Genomic DNA, 20,543 nt, shown 5'->3' with positions numbered 1-20,543 from the left:
GAGCAGAGAAGAACAATTAGGATCTGGTTTCATAACTATTGAAAACTCCAAAAAGAAGATAAAAACCTAGGGATTTGTGAGCTTGCCTGTATATTCATTATGAGATTCTGATTCGAATACCTCAACTGCCTCACATTCTGATGGAGATAGTTTCGTTATTCCTTAGAGAAGGAGGAAAAATGCATTACATGCTTACTATGTGCCCCCTACAGAGCGAGGTGTCTTGATGTATGCTAATTCATGTAATCTTTACAGTAACTCTGTAAAGTAGAAATGGAAGATAGTATCTATAAGAAGATTAAAGAGAAGGAAGAACCGAGTGATCCAATAGCAGTCTTCAGGTGTAAAGTTCTAAAACTTACCCTCTACATCCACTGGTGACAAGATGCAGTAAGTGTAAAACGTGCCAAGAATAATTTCCTGACGTCTTTGAGGTCCTGGTAAGGGTTAGCTAGAGAGAATGTGACATCTTCTGTTCTTTAGAGTTTTCAAACCAGGACGTGGTTCTTTGGCAGATGACCCTGATGTAGCAGGAACCCAGGCTCCAATGTAAACTGAGACACCTTTCCAATGGCATGGTTCTTTGTGATATATCCATTTTTCAAAAAAAAATAAATGCAAGTCTCTTTGTATAAATATGACATTAAATCCTCATTTATGGAGAGAAGACAGGTGACCAAGCTAAAACAATGGCCACAATGGCTACCAAGATTTATTCTCTCTCTTTTTTTTTAAGATTTTATTTATTTATTTGACAGAGAGAGAGACAGAGAGAGAGAGCACGAGCAGGGGGAGCAGCAAGAAGAGGGAGAGGGAGAAACAGGCTACCCGAGGAGCAGGGAGCCTGATGCGGGGCTCTATCCCAGGACTCTGGGATCATGACCCGAGCCGAAGGCAGTCACTTAACCAACTGAGCCACCCAGGCGCCCCAAGATTTATTCTCTTTTTTCAAACTGGTTTGTTTCTCTCCACATTAGTAGTGCAAAAATAATAATAGCTTACATGTATTCTAGAGCTAAACACTATCTTAGAATAATTTTGAAAAGATCATAACCACATTAATAAAGGCTGACCACTGAGTGACTACTATATGACAAGCACTGTTGTGAGTGGTTTACATGTATTAGTTTATTTAACCCACACAACTGTTTATGAGGTAAATACTGTTGTTATCCTCATTTCACAGACGAGCAAAGTGAAACCCAGAGAGGTTAAATGACTTGATCGAGGTCACCCGGCCAATGATTGTACCTCTATTCAAACCCTAGTGGTCTGGTTCCACAGCCTGTACTTTTAAAAACTTTTATGTTGAAATAATTACAGAAGTTCAGGAAGTTGCAGAAATAGCACAAGGAGTTCACATACCCTTCACCTAGCTATCTCCATTGGTAACATTTTATATAATGACAGTCACTGTCTGCACTTTCAACTTCTGCACATGCTGTCTCTCCTGAGGCAATCATGTATCCACTTACTCATTTTACAGATGAAGGGATTGAGGCCCAGATAAACTAATTTCCTCATTGATTATTCTGAGCATTCTATTTCTTACTCCATAATTCTGTTACTGTATAGGAAATCACTGAAATTACTGCAATTGCTTAGGTAGGGGAGGATATCAGCCAAGAATAGTTCATTCCATTCCATTGCCAATTTTGTTCACGTTGATTTCTTTTACCACTTCCTCTTGTTTTCTGTTATCTGCCCAACATGGATCTCCATTCTTGTTCATTTAATATCTCATATCTTTTCTCAACCCGCTTCCATGACATTTCTTTAGCTACCTTTATCTTCTTCAGTATTGTTTGAATTGTGAGCATTCTAGTTTAAAAAAATTACTTGCAGTAGCTAAAGGTAGTGGTTTAGAAGGTAGTTTTGGAATGGAGTACCATTATTTTCATCTACATTTTTTGAAGTTTGTTAAATCAACACTATGGAATGATTGAAAAAAAAAGTGGTGAATAGTTTTAAATAAATTTAAATCAACAAATATTTAATGGTACCTTCTATACAGGTTAACAAAAAGAAATGTAAGATATATTATCCTCAAGGGTTTTAAATATGTGAAAAGTTAAGTAATAAAAATATTAAATAAGAAGGAAAGAACTCTCATTAGGCATGCATAACTAATTTCCAAAGGCGTGGAAGACGTCATACAAATTAGGCGTTTAGAGGTGAGAGTGATTTTCGGAAGGCCTTGAGGGGTTTGAACTGGATCTGGAAGTAGTTGGAACTTCTGAGGGAAAGGGAGAAGTCATTTCAGATGAGGGCAAAGGCACTAGAAAATAGCCAGGGGGAGAAAGTGCAAGGCAGAATCATTAGTGGCTCTTAAGAACCATCACAATCTCTAGGGGAACCGTGGTCAATACATGTTATATGATGGCTCTGCTTCTGGATTCTCGTAAAGGGCTGAGCATTTGAGAGGTTTTGATCCTCGGAGAGTAAAAATACCCCATTTTCACTTTCTCAGTTCTTATCATCTGACGTCACCTGCTCCAGTTCAACAGAGATGATGTATGTAGTGATTAATACTTCTTATCAATATTTGTTTTATCCTTAAAATTTCCCTGTGTATTAATTTCTGTCTCTTTAAAGTTTTATTAGGCTTGAAATGAGTATCCTAAGAGGGTAATAACTAGATATTTGTGAATTCAAAGTACATAGTTGTATTTTGTTCGTATTATTGAAAGGTATATAAGCAGTGGCCTAAATTAAAACTTGGACCATTATTTTTTGTCAGCTTTGTATGATGATATTTAAAATGAAGGAATAGCAGGGAGAAGTAGGCAAGTGAGAGTAGAAAAACAAAATGAAGGAACAGAGAATTTCCCTTAGTGACTTTTCATCAGAGGCAAAAGTTTGGACAAGGTAAAAGTTAGTTAGACAAAATCCCCAAGATGTGTTGTCTTCTGTGTATCTGAGGATAGTTGACTCTTTGTTCCTAAGTGAAGTACTGAAAGTTAGGAAATTAAAATCCAGGGTATGACTCCTACTTTATTCCTTGGCAAAGTCTTTCTGTCTTTCTGGTACTTTATTTTTATTTCTTAGAACCTTATAGAAGAGGTTCTTATAATTAGATAGATGTTTGTATAGAGAGAACATCCAGGAGATTTTTTTTTTTTATAAAGGTTTTATTTATTTATTTGACAGAGAGAGAGACACCTAGAGAGGGAACACAAGCAGGGGGAGCGGGAGAGGGAGAAGCTGGCTGAGCAGGGAGCCCAATGCGGGGCTCCATCCCAGGACCCCGGGATCATGACCTGAGCCGAAGGCAGACGCTTAACGACTGAGCCACCCAGGCGCCTCCATCCAGGAGATGTTTAAAGCTCGCCCCCATCCTGCTGTTGTATAATCTGCAATTTGTTATAGTATTTTGTTATAAATAGTGTTTACTGTATCAGTGCTAGAAATTGTTTCCCACTCTCCAGATTTCAACTCAATTTCAGTGCAGTAAGACTTTGCATATTCTGGAAGCTTTAAATACTTGCATTATATTTGGAACTATAGAAGTCCCAAGTTATTCATTGATAAATGTGTGTATGTCACAGGTATAGAAAAAGCTGAGAGGCCTGAACTCTCCTCCTTTCTTTCAATAAGGCTACTGTTGCCATGGTAATTGCTGGATTAGAAGCCTAGAGCTTTTAACTTTTGGCTTGTCCTGGGAGCTTAGAATGGGCAAGACATCAAGAATGACTTTGTCTTTGACTGTGGTGCATCTTTCTAGTACAACAGATGCACTACAGTCAGGTCACATATTGCTTCTCTAGGGGAAGGAAAACATAAAAGCTCCATCCCACTGAATTTAGGATGTACTCTGAGTGCTCATGAAATAACTAGTGATGGGACTGGTATGCTTATGAAATTAGATGTATGGCAGATTATCATTACATATGTGGTATATCATAGGTACCCATTTAAAGTTTGGCAAGGCTGGCATCTGAGACAAATATGAATACTGAATTCATATTTAAAAAGTATAGTTTTAGGGGTTTCTGGGTGGCTCAGTCGGTTAAGCGTCTGACTCTTGATCTCAGATCAGGGTCTTGATCTCAGGTAAATCTCATGACTCAAGCTCCACATGGAGCCTACTTTAAAAAAAAAGTATAGTTTTAATGTTAGTAGTGATATTAACAGCAGAGGTGAGTATTAAAACAGCTTTTGTTCTCTTGTATTTTATTTTATATTTGAGAAGGAACTTTATAGAACCTTTCAAATATGATCTAGTGTATGCAGAAAATTAAAAGACTAATCCATTGAGTCATGTTTTCATAGAACTTAAATCATGGATATGGGCTAATAGAACTTAGTTTTTTAGCTTGTTTTAAACTCCAGTCACGATTGGTTATGTAGCTTGCTTACATATATATGTATGCATGTAACTGTCTTACTCTATCCTATTAGCTTCAGATGTACATCATAATGATTCAACATTTTTATACATTATGAAATGATCCCCATGATAAGTCTAGTTACCGTCTCTCACCATCCAAAGTTATTATATTATTAACTATATTCCCTATGCAGTACATTACATCCCCATGACTTATTTATGTTTTATAACTGAAAGGTTTTTTTTTTTTAAAGATTTTATTTATTTATTTGACAGAGAGAGATACAGTGAGAGAGGGAACACAAGCAGGGGGAGTGGGAGAGGGAGAAGCAGGCTTCCTGCGGAGCAGGGAGCCCCATGCGGGGCTCGATCCCAGGACCCTGGGGTCATGACCTGAGCCGAAGGCAGACGCTTAACTGAGCCACCCAGGTGCCCCAGTTTGTTTTTTTCTTAAAGATTTTATTTATTTATTTATTTATTTTTGAGAGAGAGCAGAGTGTGTGAGTTGGGGGAGGGGCAGAGGGAGAGCGAGAGAATCTGAAGCCGACTCCATGCTGAGCTCAAAGCCTGATGCAGGGCGTGATCTCACGACTCTGAGATCATGACCTGAACCTAAATCAAGAGTCAGATGCTCAACCGACTGAGCCACTCAGGCGCCCCAATAACGGGAAGTGTTGTACCTGTTAGTGCCCTTCACCTCGTTCACCCTCCTCCCCACCATAAACAACAGTTTGTTCCTGCATCTGTGAGTTTGTTTTTGTTTTGTTTATTCAGTTTTGATTTGCAGTCCCCTGGTGACTAATGATGTCCATCCTTTCATGTGCTTTCACTTGTATGTGAAATCATATGGTATTTGTCTTTCTCTGTCTGATTTACTTCACTCTTTAGCCATTTATTTTTGAAAGACCTCCAAAGCATGTTGCATCTAGAATCAAACCTTTTCCTTCTGAAAACCTCTCTTCTTCTTCTAAAGCCTTTTAGGGCCCATTTTACTCTCTGGCTTTTCCTTTCTTTCTTTTTTTTGGGGGGGGGGGACCACTTTTCTTTTTAATCAAGATAAAATTCTTATAACATTAAATTCACCATTCTAATTAACTGTTTTAAACTGAAATTCAATGGTTTTCAGTATATATTCATAATGTTGTGCAGTCTAATTCTAGAGATTTTTTTCACCCCATAAAGAAACCCCATACCCATTCGTAGTGATTCTCCATCTTCCTCCTCCCCCCCAAACCCTGGCAACCACTAATCTACTTTCTGTCTATATGGATTTGCCTATTTTGGACATTCCATATAAATACAATCATACAATATGTGGACTTTTATGTCTGGCTTCTTTCACTTAGAGTAATGTTTTTGATTCATCTGGGTTATAGCATGTATCATTATTTCATTCCTTTTTTATGGCTGAATAATATTGTGTCATATGGATAATACCACATTTTGTTTATCCATTTATCAGTTGATGGACATTTGAGTTGTTTCCACTTCTTGGCTATTATGAATAATGCTACTATGAACATTCATATGTAAGTTTTTGTGTGACTGTGTAAGTTTTTAATTCTCTTAGGTATGTACCTAAGGGTGAAATTGCTGGGTCGTGTGGTAAATCTTTGTTTAACATTTTGAAGAATGGCCAAATTGTTTTCCACAATGGTTGCACCATTTTGCATTCCTACCAGGAGTATATCAGGGTTCCAGTTTTTCTCCATGTTTGCCAGCACTTGTTATTTTTCCTTTATTATTTTTATTTTAGCCATCCTCGGGGGATGAAGTGATATCTCACTGGTTTTGATTTGCAGTTCCCTGATTAATGATGTCCAATTTTTTGCACATTTTAATTGGGTCATCTTTTTGTTGTTGAATCATGAAAGCTCTTTATATATTCTGGATACTAGACCTAGTGATTTGCACGTATTTTCTCCTATTCTGTGGGTTGTCTTTTCACTTCAATGATAGTGTCCTTTGATGGACAAAAGTTTTTAATTTTCATGACATTCAGCTTATCTAGTTTTTCTTTTTCTTTCTTTTTTTTTTTTTTGTGCTTTTTATATCATATTTAGCCCTGGCTTATTTTTAACCTCTAGTTCCAAACTCTTGCTATCTTTAGACTTTAGACTTTTCCTCTAGTAGCTTTTTTCCCCCTCTTCACATAATTATCTGCCCCAGTGACTTGCTCCTTAGTCCTCCTTACTCCATAGGCCATTCTTGGGAAAAGCTCAAAAGTCCTCAGTTCTAGGATAGCTTAAAGTGCTTGTGAAAAATAACTTACAACAATTTCTGTTGTTAGTGTGAGTGGGGGGTGAGGGGAAGAGCATAGGGAGAAGGAGAGGATTTTTTTTTTTTAATTAACATATATAGTGTATTATTAGTTCCAGAGGTCAGTGACTCATCATTTGCATGTAACACCCAGTGCTCATCACATCACGTGCCTCCTTAATACCCATCACCCAGTTACCCCATACCCCTACCCACCACCCCTCCAGCAGCCCTCAATTTGTTTCCTATAGTTAAGAGTCTCTTATGGTTTGTCTCCCTCTCTGATTTCATCTTATTTTATTTTTCCCTCCCTTCCCGTATGATCCTCTGTTTTGTTTCTTAAATTCCACATATGAAAGAAATCATATGATAATTGTCTTTCTCTCATTGACTTACTTTACTTCACTTAGCATAATTGAGGGAGAGAATCTTAAGCAGGCTCCACACTCAGCACAGAGCCTGACTTGGGGCTCGATTTCACGATCCTGAGATCATGACCTGAGCTGGAATCAAGAGTTGGATGCTTAACCGACTGAGATCCAGGTGCCCCAACAGATTTTTTTTTTTTAATCACCACTGGAAAAGTATCTCAAACCCTATGACCTATTAACATTTGGGCCCATTTGTATATGAAGAATAACATCTTTTGTAAGTATTAATAAAATATCAGTAATCAAATTAGGTATTTCAGGGGTGGGCTGTCAAGTGAATAGAGATTAGAATTAAAAGGAGTGGAATTAAGGTTAGTGGGAAAAAGATAAAAAACAATTTGCCCCCCCCCCCCGACATTTAGAACCTTCTAATTGTGGATTGTGCAGACTTGAAGATGGGTTAGTTCTTTTTTTTTTTTTTTTTAGAGATTTTATTTATTTATTTGAGAGAGAGAGAATGAGACAGAGAGAGCACATGAGAGCGGGGAGGGTCAGAGGGAGAAGCAGACTCCCTGCCGAGCAGGGAGCCCGATGCGGGACTCAATCCAGGGACTCCAGGATCATGACCTGAGCCGAAGGCAGTCGCTTAACCAACTGAGCCACACAGGCGCCCTTGTTAGTTCTTTTTGACTGAAGTTCTGAATTTGTTGGGCTGGTATAGAGGAAATCTATTTATTGTTGGGTGTGGTTCTGGAGGTTGATGACTTATTTTTCTTTTGGGATTCTCAAAAGTAAGGTTTTGTTTTGTTGTCTTTAATAATCTACCTCACCTTTATATAGCTAAAACAACAATAAATATTATTTACTAATACTTTAAAATGTACATTAATCATCAAAAATATCATTACATTAAATATTCTGAGAAATGTATTCTGTTATTTCTTTTCCTTCTCCCTCTAGTGGGCAGAAAATATTTTGAAAATGTAACAAGGAAGGGTTTATTTGTATTGGGTGGGTATATCACAATACACAGCCTCAGCTTTTAAAAAATTTAATAAATCGTAATATTTCAGAATCATTAAAGAAAATGCTTTCTTTCTTTCTAGGCGTAATAATGGATCTTTGAATGTTGAAGATGTTCTTACCAGCTTTGACAATACAGGCAATGTTTGTAAGTTATATGTTCCCTTTGTGGAACTATTTTTAGTGTTTTAAAAAGTGGATTTATAATTAGTGTTTTTCTCACTGATATTTATTATAATGATGTGTGTGCATAGGTGTGTGTGTGTAATATAAACTCTTACTGTTTTTAGCTGTGAGATAAGCTTCATATAAGATGGACCTACAAAGTGGGATAAGGCTATTTTTACACTTTGCAGTTATGTGTGTGAGTGTGTGTGTGTGTGACAGAATGTAGGTCAGAAGGAACACTGGACTCTCCAGTACTATCCCTTTTGTTTCTTGTTTCCATTTTGACCTTCTCAGTTAATCCAACAGATCGGCTGTCTCTTTTTTCTTTGCTGTGTTTTAGGTACTTTCTTTTCCACTTCCTGCTTCTTCTCTTTTTTCACTATGGAATAAAACCAGAACGTTTGTTTTCCTTGCTGTTAATACAATGCCGGAAGGTTTTTTGTTTTATGCAGCATTATACTATAGAACACATTGTCTTTTCATCTAAGCTTCTGATTGTCGTGATAGATTTCTCCATTGAGAGAATCATTTAAATAATTGTCATGCCATATGATGAAAGAAATCAGCCAAGAATATCTTTATATCACTGTGTTAAGCAATATACGATGATCAGAGCTGTGTATTTCTTCATGTGTGTTACTTAAGATATTTTTCTTAACATAGTGAATTATCAGTTTAATATGGCCTTTTTATTTTTATTTTATTTTTTAATATGACCTTTTTAAATGTAAAAATGGTACTCAATACTTTTTTTCCCAAAGGAAATTTCATAACTGTATTCTCTGAACTAAAATAACATACTTTGCTAACAGTACTACTTTATCAGATGCCCTCTAATTTTAGAGCTGCATAGAATAATGTTCAGCGATACTTAGGCAATAATTTTGTTTTTATGTCCATATATGGCAAGCTTTTGATAATATATAAAAATAATTATATATTTTGTCACTAAGGAATCTATAAGTATCCCCAAATTACCCAAAAATATTTAAATAATATGGGTTTCTTTTTCATAGATAGTGACAAGTGTACCTTTTAGTTTCTACGTGTTGGCACTTGCTGAATTCTTTCCCATTTAGGCATATCTCATTTTATTGGGGATTAGGGCTAGTGGTGGTTGAGGAGACATTCTCCTTTAGTTCTGGGGTAAGGTGAAATAACATTAAGTCAGGTTATGCATGTATAGTTTAGGAAGACGATCCTAGAATGTTAAATGTGGAATTTTTGATTCAGTGATGTAAAAATCAAGCATTGTTTCCAGTGGCTCAGTATGAAATAGGGCCACTAGCTGGCAGCATTATGTAAAACAAAAATACATTCCTAAAGGTCTATGCTATTATTTTATACATGAATAACTATCTTGTCCTTCTCTGACATTTTTCTCATCAACTTGTTCCACCGTACCTTCATCCACCCCCAGTTGTTGCATTGATAAATAGAGAAATTGCATGCAAAAGGTATTTTTTCACTGATGTATTGTTTGGTGGGAAGGTTTGAGTCTTTGGAATGAGGCTCATCTACATTTGAATCTTGGCTCTGAAATTCATCTGGAGCAATTTATATTATGTCAGTTTATATCAATTTATATTATTTCTTAGAACTGGATAGAATATATAGAAAGTGTATAACATTTACTACATTCCTTTTAGTTGACACTCAGTAAATGGAAGCTATTTATTAATTATTACTGGTGATGAGTGCCTCTAAAATGTCTTTCCATCTTTTTCTAATAATGAAGATAATATTATTAAGGTTGTTCTCATGTTTTAAAATAAGCTATTTTGATTGAACTAACAGAGCAGGAAAAAATACATAAGATTACCAAAATAGTAATTTATTAAAATGTCTTGTCACAAATGTTGCATTAAGAACCTGAACATATTGCCAAATGATAGAAGTAGTGACAAAAATAAGACTTATTAGGGCGCCTGGGTGGCTCAGTTGGTTAAGCGACTGACTTCGGCTCAGGTCATGATCCTGGAGTCCCGGGATCGAGTCCCGCATCGGGCTCCCTGCTCGGCAGGGAGTCTGCTTCTCCTTCTGACCCTCCTCCCTCTCATGCTCTCTGTCTCTCGTTCTCTCTCTCTCTCAAATAAATAAATAAATAAATAAATCTTAAAAAAAAATAAGACTTATTAAAACATATTGTTTAGTGTAACTTTTATATTATCCTCTTATTTTAAAAGAAAAAATCTATACTGATATTTTACTTACTGATAAATTGGTAAAATCCTGTTACAGTAGCATAAATATTGATTATAACTTTTATATAATCTTTGCCAAGGCTTAAAGTGATCAGTGACAGAAAAAGTGATTTATTGCTTGACGCCTCAAATGTTTTATTTTACACTAATAGTGGTATTAGGTTGAGTTTGTGAGTAGAAACCCCAGCAGAGGGCGCTACAATCATAATTCTGTCTCACAGTCCGATATAATTGGAATAAATAACCTGAAAAATAACGGTAAAGCTTCATCATGTAAACATATGAAGATGTGTGCTTAAAAATTTCCATTTGATTTATTTCTCATATATTTATTTATTATTTTTTAAAGATTTTATTTATTTATTTATTTGTTAGAGAGGGAGAGCGTGGGCGAGAGAGAGTGAGTGAGAGTACAAGCAGGGGGAGCTGCAGGCAGAGGGAGAAACAGGCTCCCTGCTGAGCAAGGAGCCCGATGCGGGACTCAATCCCAGGGCTCTGGGATCATGACCTGAGCTGAAGGCAGCCGCCCAACCGACTGAGCCACCCAGGCGTCCCTATTTCTCATATATTTACTCTATTCAGCAATTCATCAATACAAAAAATAGATTCCTGAGTTATTTTTGAGTTAATTTTTTTTTGTCTTTTGTTTTAAATATAAGTTTAATTTTTATACTTCTGGCTTTAAATAAAGGAATACTTTTGGTCTTGTTAATCTTGATAGCAAGAGTTCTGTATAAGAATATCTATTCCAGGGGCGCTTGGGTGGCTCAGTCAGTTAAGCGTCTGCCCTTTGGCTCGGGTCATGATCTCAGGGTCCTGGGATCGAGCCCTGTGTTGGGCTCTTTGATCAGTGGGGAGTCTGCTTCTCCCTCTGCCCCTCCCCCTGCTTGTGCTCTCTCTCTATCAAATAGATAAATAAAATCTTTAAAAAAAAAAAAGAATATTCTAAATCACCACCGTGGTAGTACACTGATGGTACACTGAAAGATATTTAAATGAGGAAAAAGTTTCTAATACTGTGAGAGAACCAATAGATGGAATTATTCATTTGTTTCAAGAATAGTTTCCAGGTTAATAAAACTTCCTGATAGTAGAAAAAAAATAACGAAAATATTGTATAGTTATAAAAACCTGATATGTGTATATGTACAACATGTGTGTGTGTATATATATATACACAAAATATATTCATGGTTTAATAGAACCATTAATCTCAATTTTAAGTTAATTGTTAAAACCAAGTGATGATTTTATTCACTGTAAATTTTCAAAGATGAAAGGTTCAGTTTGACTTCCTGAATTTGTTTTCTAACCAGAAAGATATGAAAAAATCTTTAATTTTGGGTAATAAATGAAACTTCTAGATAGTTTCTTATTTCCTGATATATTAGAAAATATTTTTTATATTTACCTTTATTATTTAGAAGCATTTTGTGTTTTTAAATATATGATCTGTAAAGTGTTTTATATTTTTGAGCTATCCTTTCAGAGTTTGAATTCCTTCGAATGTTGTAAGAAGAAATTAAAAATGAATCTCATACAATCATTTTGGCATAATGATTCACTGCTCTATAGAATATATTTGCTATCGTGGGAAACACATTATTTTGAAAGCCAGGCTTCCTTCTTGCGTACCTCTATTTAGGAATAGGTATGCATTTCATTCTTTAGGTTCTACTACTTTAGAACCTGCTTCCTTTTCAAATATCAAAGCTGTTCTCTGGAGAGGTTATGTCTGCTATTGATTCATCATGCCTGGAAAGAGATGCCATCTTGCTACCTAGGGAGAAGTATAGGATGGCATCCTTCACCTCAAATGAAGTGCTGGCTGCTTCTGTGTTTCACATAACAGGTCACTCGAATACTCTGGGTAACAGGGGAGTACTCTGCAAGCACCAGAGTAGATCGCTTACTCCTGCTTTCCCTGTGAACACAGTCTCCTTTCCAGCAAGTCCCTAACCTCTAATCAAAGAAGCCCCACTATACTGTGTCTCTTCCAAACCCACTTTCTCTTTCTCCAAAGTCATCTCTTTCCTCTACTGAAATGAATTTTTTAAAAATGTGATTCTCGGGGCGCCTGGGTGGCTCAAGTCGTTAAGCGTCTGCCTTCGGCTCAGGTCATGATCCCAGGGTCCTGGGATCGAGCCCCAGATCGGGCTCCCTGCTCCGCAGGAACCCTGCTTCTCCCTCTCCCACTCCCCCTGCTTGTGTTCTCTCTCTCGCTGTGTCTCTCTCTGTCATATAAATAAATAAAATCTTAAAAAAAATAAAAATAAAAATGTGATTCTCTCCAAGGCGTAGTTGATTCAGATTTGGTTGTTATAGTATATAATGTAACTATTTGGTATTTGTAAAATCTCATTAGTGCTTGGGGTTATAATAGCTTCATTTGGACTTTTTCTTAGCATATCATCTTTCATTTGACAGCTTGAGCAGATGAGGTAATACTTCTTATACGATTTATTGTGTACAGTATATGCAATATAATATGTATAAGCCTTTAAAGGATAGGAAGTCAATAATAATATATCACTGCAGTAACCTAGTGTGTGAATCAGGACTCCTGGTGAACACTGCAGCTTAAATTTGGGGAATGTATTGGTAAGACCCCTTCTGCCATTCTTTGAAAAACATTTTTTTCTCCTGGCTGGGCTACATGACATGGGGTTGGTATCTCAGTCTCCTGGAGAAATTTGTGGACCCTCTGCCTCATATACTCTCACATGTGACAATGGTAATTCTTCCCCCCCCCACCCGCCCCCGTGAATCCCAGGGCTGACCTGGACTTTTAATGCACACAGGTACAGTCTCCTGCTTCTAGATCCTTCCTAGTGTCTGATAGCAGGACCTGTTTTGTGATGTATCCAAAACAGATCTCTTTCAGTTTAGTAATAACTAAGGATCTTATCCATTTTAGCTGCATTTGGGAAACCAAGAGAAGGTAACCATCTCTCAGGAAATATAGTACGAATTTTTAGGTTTTGTTTCATTATTATTGTGTTACATAGTTAGGCCTTTAATATTAGTGGAATATCAAAAGCTTCAGGTATATCAGCTTAGATTTAAAAATTGTTTCCTCATTCAAATAAAAGTGTGTGTGTACATGCACGTGCATGTATGTGTATAGGTGTATGATACATATATGCATATCCATGTGTATGTAGATATAGATGTATGTATATAGAATATGTACTTGGTATAGTCAAAGTACCTCTTTGATTAAAAAATGAGAAATTTGGGCTTTTATAGATAATTGCTCTCTTTTTAACTTACTGGGTTCATGGAAGGATCATGGAATATGAAGTTCAGGTTTTAGTTCTGCCATTTACTAGCTGTCTAGGCGAGTCTTTGAACAAATCTAACTCCTTATTATGATTGAATAAAAAACAATAACTTATAGTGTGGTAAACATAATGTTAGGTAATGTGAGAGCTCTGTGTAAATTATGTGTGTATTAGTATTAATATCATCTGTCTCATTTGTTATTCTTGAACCTTTTCAATATATTTGATATTGGAAAATAGCACAAGGGGCGCCTGAGTGGCTCAGTCATTGAGCGTCTGCCTTCGGCTCAGGTCATGATCTCAGGGTCCTAGGATTGAGCCCGGCATGGGGCTCCCTGCTTGGCGGGAAGCCTGCTTCTCCCTTTCACACTCCCCCTCCTTGTGTTCCCTCTCTCACTGTGTCTCTCTCTGTCAAATAAATAAAATCTTAAAAAAAAAAAAATAGCACAAGATAGGAAATATTTTTAGTGTGTGCCGTCCTTAATATTTTTACATTATTTTGTTATGTGAAAACATGGTGCAAAGCTACATAATTAAAACAGTGAGTGTCAATGCAGAAATACATATACATATAAAGCAATGTTTTAGAATAGAGGGTTCGGAAAGACATAAATATACGTGATTTATCATATGAAGATGGAATTTCAGTAGGAGAGGAAAGGATGGATTCTTCAACAAATGGTGTCTGGAACCATTTATTAGAAATTTAGAAAAAATAACAAAGCTGAATCTCTCCTTTATGTTATGTAGCAATATAAATTTAAGTTGGATTAAATATTTAAGTAAAAATCCTCACTCCTAGATATTTCAGATAAATAATTTTATAATATTAAAATAAGGAAGACCCTTCTAAGTGTGGCCCAAACCCCATGAATTTAAAGGTGAATATATTGACTAAATAAAGATTTAAAAAGCATCAAAGAAGTTGAAAGACAAATGACAAACTGGTTATTATTTGAGACATATATGCAGAGAAAGATGTATTTTCTTTATTGAATAAAGAGCTCCCACAAAGCAATAGCAAAAACAGATTGCAAATCTATAAGAAGACAAAACTTAGCCAAAAATTAGGACAAGTTATTTCACAAAAGAAATACCAATGCTCTACAAACAACACATCAAATGATTATTTTACTAGGAATGAAGTAATGAAATGCAATTAAAACACTGAGATACCATTTTTGTTCATCAAAAAGGCAAAGATAAGAAAAGATAGGCAATAATCAGTGAATTATAGGGAAATGGGGCTTTTCAACTACTGTTGGTTGGAGGGTAAGTGATTCCACTTTTAGAGGTGATCTGGCAATATTTTTCATAATTATAAGTATCCATATCATTTTGATTAATAATTGCTTTTCTAGGGGCTCCTGGGTGGCTCAGTCAGTTAAGCGTCTGCCTTCAGCTCAGGTCACGATCCCAGGGTCCTGGGATCGAGCCCCACATCGGGCTCCCTGCTTGGCGGGAAGCCTGCTTCTCCCTCTCCCACTCCCCCTGCTTGTGTTCCCTCTTTCTCTGCGTCTTTGTCAAATAAATAAATAAAATCTTTAAAAAAAAATAATTGCTTTTCTAAAAGCTAATGAAACCATTATAGAAAGATGGAATATAAAAGAGTTCATTGTAGCACAAAGAACAACTGGAAAAAGCATCAATCTTTAATTTTAATTGACAGGTTGATTATGGATAATCCATGGAAATGGAGTATTATATAGCTGTACAAGATCTCTAAATCATATTAGGTTAAAAAATCACTTTGGGAATATGATCTTATTTCTGTAAAATACATAGATACCCATTAAGTATGTGTGTATGTAGGTACATGCATAGAACTATATCTTAATGTTCATCATGTTTTGTTGGGGTACTGGGGTTATGAATGATTATTACTTTCTCCTTTATACTTTCCAGTATCATTTGATGTTTTTATGGCACATGCTGGTTTTATAACTGGAATAAGCAATATTCTTTTCATTTCAAAATAAAAAGTAGGTACTCTTTAACTTCCAAATTGAGTATTAATTTTTTTGAGTGAAAGCTGTGATAAAATCTCAAATAGCTAAGGACAGCTCTGTGAAAAAAGGGAGCAATTCATTTTACCAGTGAAAAATATAAAATATTTTGTTTTAAAATAGCACGTTTCTCCAAGGAGCTCAGACCATGTTAGATGTCAATGTATTACTCTCCCAATACTCTTATGAGATAAGAAATCAGAGATCAAATCATTCTAGCCCCATATTACATTGGGGGGGAGTACAAAGAGGCTTAAAATGTCAGTTAGTGGCAGAATATTGGGCTTGGGCATAGATAATTTACAAGTTTTGTTAAAAAATAAATTTTAGGTTTCAGTGCATTATACAGTTTTTACATTGATGGTCAGTGGCCCTGAGACTGTCGTAGGCCCCAGTTTCAGTGGGGAGCTGGTGGTATGCATCACTGGCACTGGATTTGGCACTTTGCCCTTTTTTTTTTTTTAAGATTTTATTTATTTGAGAGAGAGCATGAGAGAAAGAGAGAGAATGAGAGCACAAGCAGGGGGAAGGGGGAGGAGGGGGAGAAGCAGACTCCCTGTTGAGCAGGGAGCCTGATGTGGGACTCGATCCCAGGACTCTGGGATCATGACCTGAGCCAAAGGCAGATGCTTAACTGACTGAGCCACCCAGGTGCCCGGCACTTTGCCCTTCTTGAGAATCACAATGTACATGTAGTTTGTAGTCTTTGTGAGAAAGAGTTTTGAAGGGTAAGTTAGAAAAAATTTCTAGAGGGTAGGCTAGGTTTCTACATGGTAGTTTTCCTAGCCATATATATCTCCAGCTATCTGACTACCTAGCTCCATAGTTGTCAGGGAGGTTTTTTCTTTTGACACAGTATTGGGTAAGCATGTTCCTAAGTCATAAACAGAGTCCTACTCATTTGTTATTAATATTTACCAGGGAGGGAACGTTTAGAAGACCTCTTGTTTTAGTTCACTTTTAAAATTTTTATTTGATTGAAAAATGGGCAGAGGACCTGAATAGACATTTTTCCAGAGAAGACATACAAATGGCCAAAGGCACATGAAAAGATGCTCAACATCACTCATCATCAGGGAAATGCAAATCAAAACCATGACAAGATAACACCTTAAGCCTGTCAAAATGGCTACAATCAAAAAGACAAGATAATAACAAGTGTTGATAAGAATGTGGAGATAAAGGAACCCTTGTGCATTTTTGGTGGGAACATAAACTGGTATAGCCACTGTGGAAAACAATATAGAGTTTCCTCAAAAAATTAAAAATAGAAATACCATATGATCCAATAATTCTACTACTCAGTATTTACCCAAAGAAAGTGAAAACACTGGGGTGCCTGGGTGGCTCAGTCATTAAGCGTCTGCCTTCGGCTCAGGTCATGATCCCAGGATCCTGGCATCAAGCCCCGCATCAGGCTCCCTGCTCTGCGGGGAGCCTGCTTCCCCCTCTCCCACTCCCCCTGCTTGTGTTCCCTCTCTCGCTGTGTCTCTCTCTGTCAAATAAATAAATAAAATCTTAAAAAAAAAAAAAGTGAAAACACTAATGTGAAAAGCTATATGCACCCCTTTGTTTATTGCAGCATTTTTTACAATAGCCAAGGTATGGAAGCAACCCAAGTGTCCACTGACAGACAAATAGATAAGGAAGATGTGATATATACACAATGGAATATTACACAGCCATAAGAAAGATGAGATCTTGCCATTTGTGACAGCATGGATGGACCTGGAGGGTATTATACTAAGTGAAATAAGTCAGACTGAGAAAGACAAAGAACATGATTTCACTCACATGAATCTAAAAAACAAAACAAGTGAATGAACAAACAAAAAGCAGAATTAGACCTATAAATACAGAGAACAAATTGGTGGTTGAAGAGGGAAGGGGGGGTGAGGAGGTGGGCAAATTGGATAAAGGGGTGTGGGAAATACAGGCTTCCAGTTATAGCATAGGGAATATAGTCAATGATACTGTCAAATTGTTGTATGGTGACAGATGGGAGCTACACATGTAGTTAGCATAGCATAACAGAGAAACACGTTGAATCACTGTTGTAATAGAACATTGTGTGTCGACTCTACTCAAAATTTTTCATTTGAAATAAAAAATTATAGAGTGGGAATGATTCTCTTTGATAATAGGAGGTGCTGCTATCATGAGAAAAGAGTGAAATAAACCCTATAATCCTTTGTAGATTCATCACATGTGTTACGCTTAATCACTGCAGTAACACTGGAATGTAGTTCATATCTTTGCCATGAACCTGCTAGTTTTTCCCTCTTTTAAGTAGTTGAAGGAATGTTCCTAATTTAGGTGCCTCCAAGTTTTAGCAGAAGAGATACATGCCAAACAAATATTTTTTCCTTTCCCCTCTGAGCAAATACTGAGTAGTACTTCTTTTTCCATCTTCTTTTAAAGAGCTGCCATTTTTTTTGCACCCCCCATAGGATTTATCAGGAACTTTGTGAATATTATTCCCATTTAGTCTTCTTAACTTTGCAAGGGATGAGGAAACTGATACTCAGATAACTTGCTTAAAAATTAATATTTAGTAGGTTTTTACACAGGAATTTATAACTATTCTATAGTTCTTGAAGGTAGCATTTCCCCAAAGTGGTGAGAAATGAATTTTAAAAGTTCACGGTGGGAATTGGAACTAAAAGTGGTAACTTGGAGTGCTAGAAAATAACTTTGGCAAATGGAAAAGAATTCTGTCCAGTGGATTGTATCTCAGAGGAGACTGATTAAAGGTCACTGGAAATGGGCTCTGTAGAGTTCCTGAGAGGTAGTTGACAATCTAATGGAGTGGGGATTTGGGGAGTGAGAATCGGGCAAAAGAATGCACTTTCTCTTAATAGTCTGAAACCTGATGTGGCTTTTGTTTTATATCGGGTTTTTTTTTTTTTTTCCTCTTTGGGAAGTGCTGCTTTTTTGCACAATAATACAGTAGTACCAGTGATTTATGTTTTTACATAGCCCTTTCTCTGAGGTACTCAATGCGTTTCTCAAGCTTATGGCTATAGTGATATTTAAGAATTGCTTAACATAAATATATGTCACACAAAAAGCTTGGCAGAAAGGATATTCTTGTCTTTAGCAAAGTTGTTTGGTTTGTGGCCAGCCTTTCCACGGGGGAATTATGGATATTTGGACACTTGTATGGCCTATGTGTGTTATGCTACCCTCTGAATGCTTGATGTGAACAAACTATTTGATGATTGAATGAATTAATGTTTATGCATATGTATCTCATCTTTCTCATGTTTTTCCCTCTCACCCTTCACCTTCTACTCCTATCCCTGAATCTATTTGTGCTTTATCCTGGGGAGGTGGGGATAGTTCATGGAAGGAATAAGGAAAAGTTTCAGATCATTCTGGGTATATGAGCTGGAACAAGTGGATGCATCCTGTGTGTTGTAGATGCTCCACATGCTCATGATCTGCTTGTCCTAGTATGCTGGATCAGGTAGAGTCTTTGCTCCTAGTGGTAAATTCATGGTGTGTTTGAAGCTTTTGCCCATTCATGTTTTTGGAGGCCAGACTTCTGTGTCATTGCCATTTACCAGGGGTCCCTTAGTTTCAGACTGTAAGATGTGGTGGAATCCAGAATTACAACTTAAATAAAGTATCATTTTTTGATTATATGATAGTCAAAGAAAGAAAAATAGTATTTTGATTAATCCTGGACTTTGGTTTTATTTTAATATTTTATTTTAATATTTTAATTATTTTAATATTTGACAAAACAATCAGAATTTAATGGGAATTGGTTGGACTGTCATTATGTACAATTGAGAAGTAGCATATATTCATGTAAAACACAACTCCTCTGCTTGTGCTTGTCCCCTGGATCCTTTCAAGGAGAAATGAGAACAATAAGAAGGGAGAGATCAATTCATATTGCTCTGTTTGATCTCTCTCTCTCTCTCAAGTCCTACAGGTGCATATGTTATTCTTTAGCACTCAATTTTGTATTATATTGTATTCTTTGTTAATCTTTTTCTCCCAAAATTGAATTTACCCCCCTCCCCCCCAGATTGCAGGGATGGTGTCTTATACTTCTGTAATATTCATAAAACCATATCCTCTCTGGTTCAGTCTTAGAGGATGTTAGTCTTAAGTCCATCAACAAAAGGATTTTCAAGTCACTTGAGTGTTTTACCTCTTGATTAAATGACATGAAAGCAAGGTGCATTCTTTAGCAATTTTTCTTTTCTTTTTTCCCCTCACCCATCCGCTGCCATCCCATGTTGCTGCTGGTTCTGCACCTCTTAAATACAAAACAAAAAAATCTTAGAAAACAATTCTCATGCTTTCTATCAAAAGACAACTCTCATCTTCCTTTTTACCCCATTTCCTTCTAATTATTTGTCACAGTACTGAAGAGTTAGCCTGACAAGACAGGATCCTGCTTGGACAGTGTGAGCCTGGGGTAGGCAGAGGGGAGGAAAGTGAAGCAGACCAGTTTCTCTTAGGTTGGGTGACTGTACAGCCTGGTTTGTCTGGCATGGTCCCAGTTTACACCTGTTATTCTTAGCCTAATTATTAACCCAGCTCTTTTCACTCCCAGAAAAGTCCTCGTTTGGATGATAAATTATTTATGCCCATTTTTAGAAGACAAAGAGAGAAAGATTGGAAACTTACATTAATTACTTGTATCCAGTTGTACTTCTTTATTCCACCATAGTGACTTGTACAAGGTCTGGCTCAAGTGGTATTCAACAAGTATGCATTGAATCATTTGAATCCTTAGTCATATCCACACGAATCCATCCGTTCTATACAAGTGTATTTGTATTTGATACACTATTCTGCCTAACAGAGAGGTAAATCTGGGTCTCAGTGTTAGAGGATGTATACTACAAGCTCCACAGCTATAGAAGTCGAATTCAGAA

At 36.7% G+C, this 20,543-nt stretch overlaps 1 protein-coding gene across 4 annotated transcripts in view; it reads left to right on the top strand.

Moving 5' to 3' along the window:
- The window catches only part of CAMKMT (calmodulin-lysine N-methyltransferase), a 375,160-nt gene that overhangs the window by 6,814 nt on the left and 347,803 nt on the right, over positions 1–20,543 (top strand). For all 4 annotated transcript variants that reach the window (XM_035001654.1, XM_035001653.1, XM_035001655.1 and 1 more), the window contains exon 3: positions 8,067–8,131. In XM_035001654.1, coding sequence (XP_034857545.1) covers positions 8,067–8,131 — 65 coding nt within the window. The remainder of the gene's footprint in view (positions 1–8,066; positions 8,132–20,543) is intronic.

Source organism: Mirounga leonina, unplaced genomic scaffold (genome assembly GCF_011800145.1).
Source record: "Mirounga leonina isolate KUSES-001 unplaced genomic scaffold, KU_Mleo_1.0 Mir_125, whole genome shotgun sequence".
NCBI classification, from domain to species: domain Eukaryota; kingdom Metazoa; phylum Chordata; class Mammalia; order Carnivora; family Phocidae; genus Mirounga; species Mirounga leonina.
The sequence above is the reverse complement of the archived record's forward strand: the minus strand, read 5'-3'. Positions and strand labels throughout refer to the sequence as shown.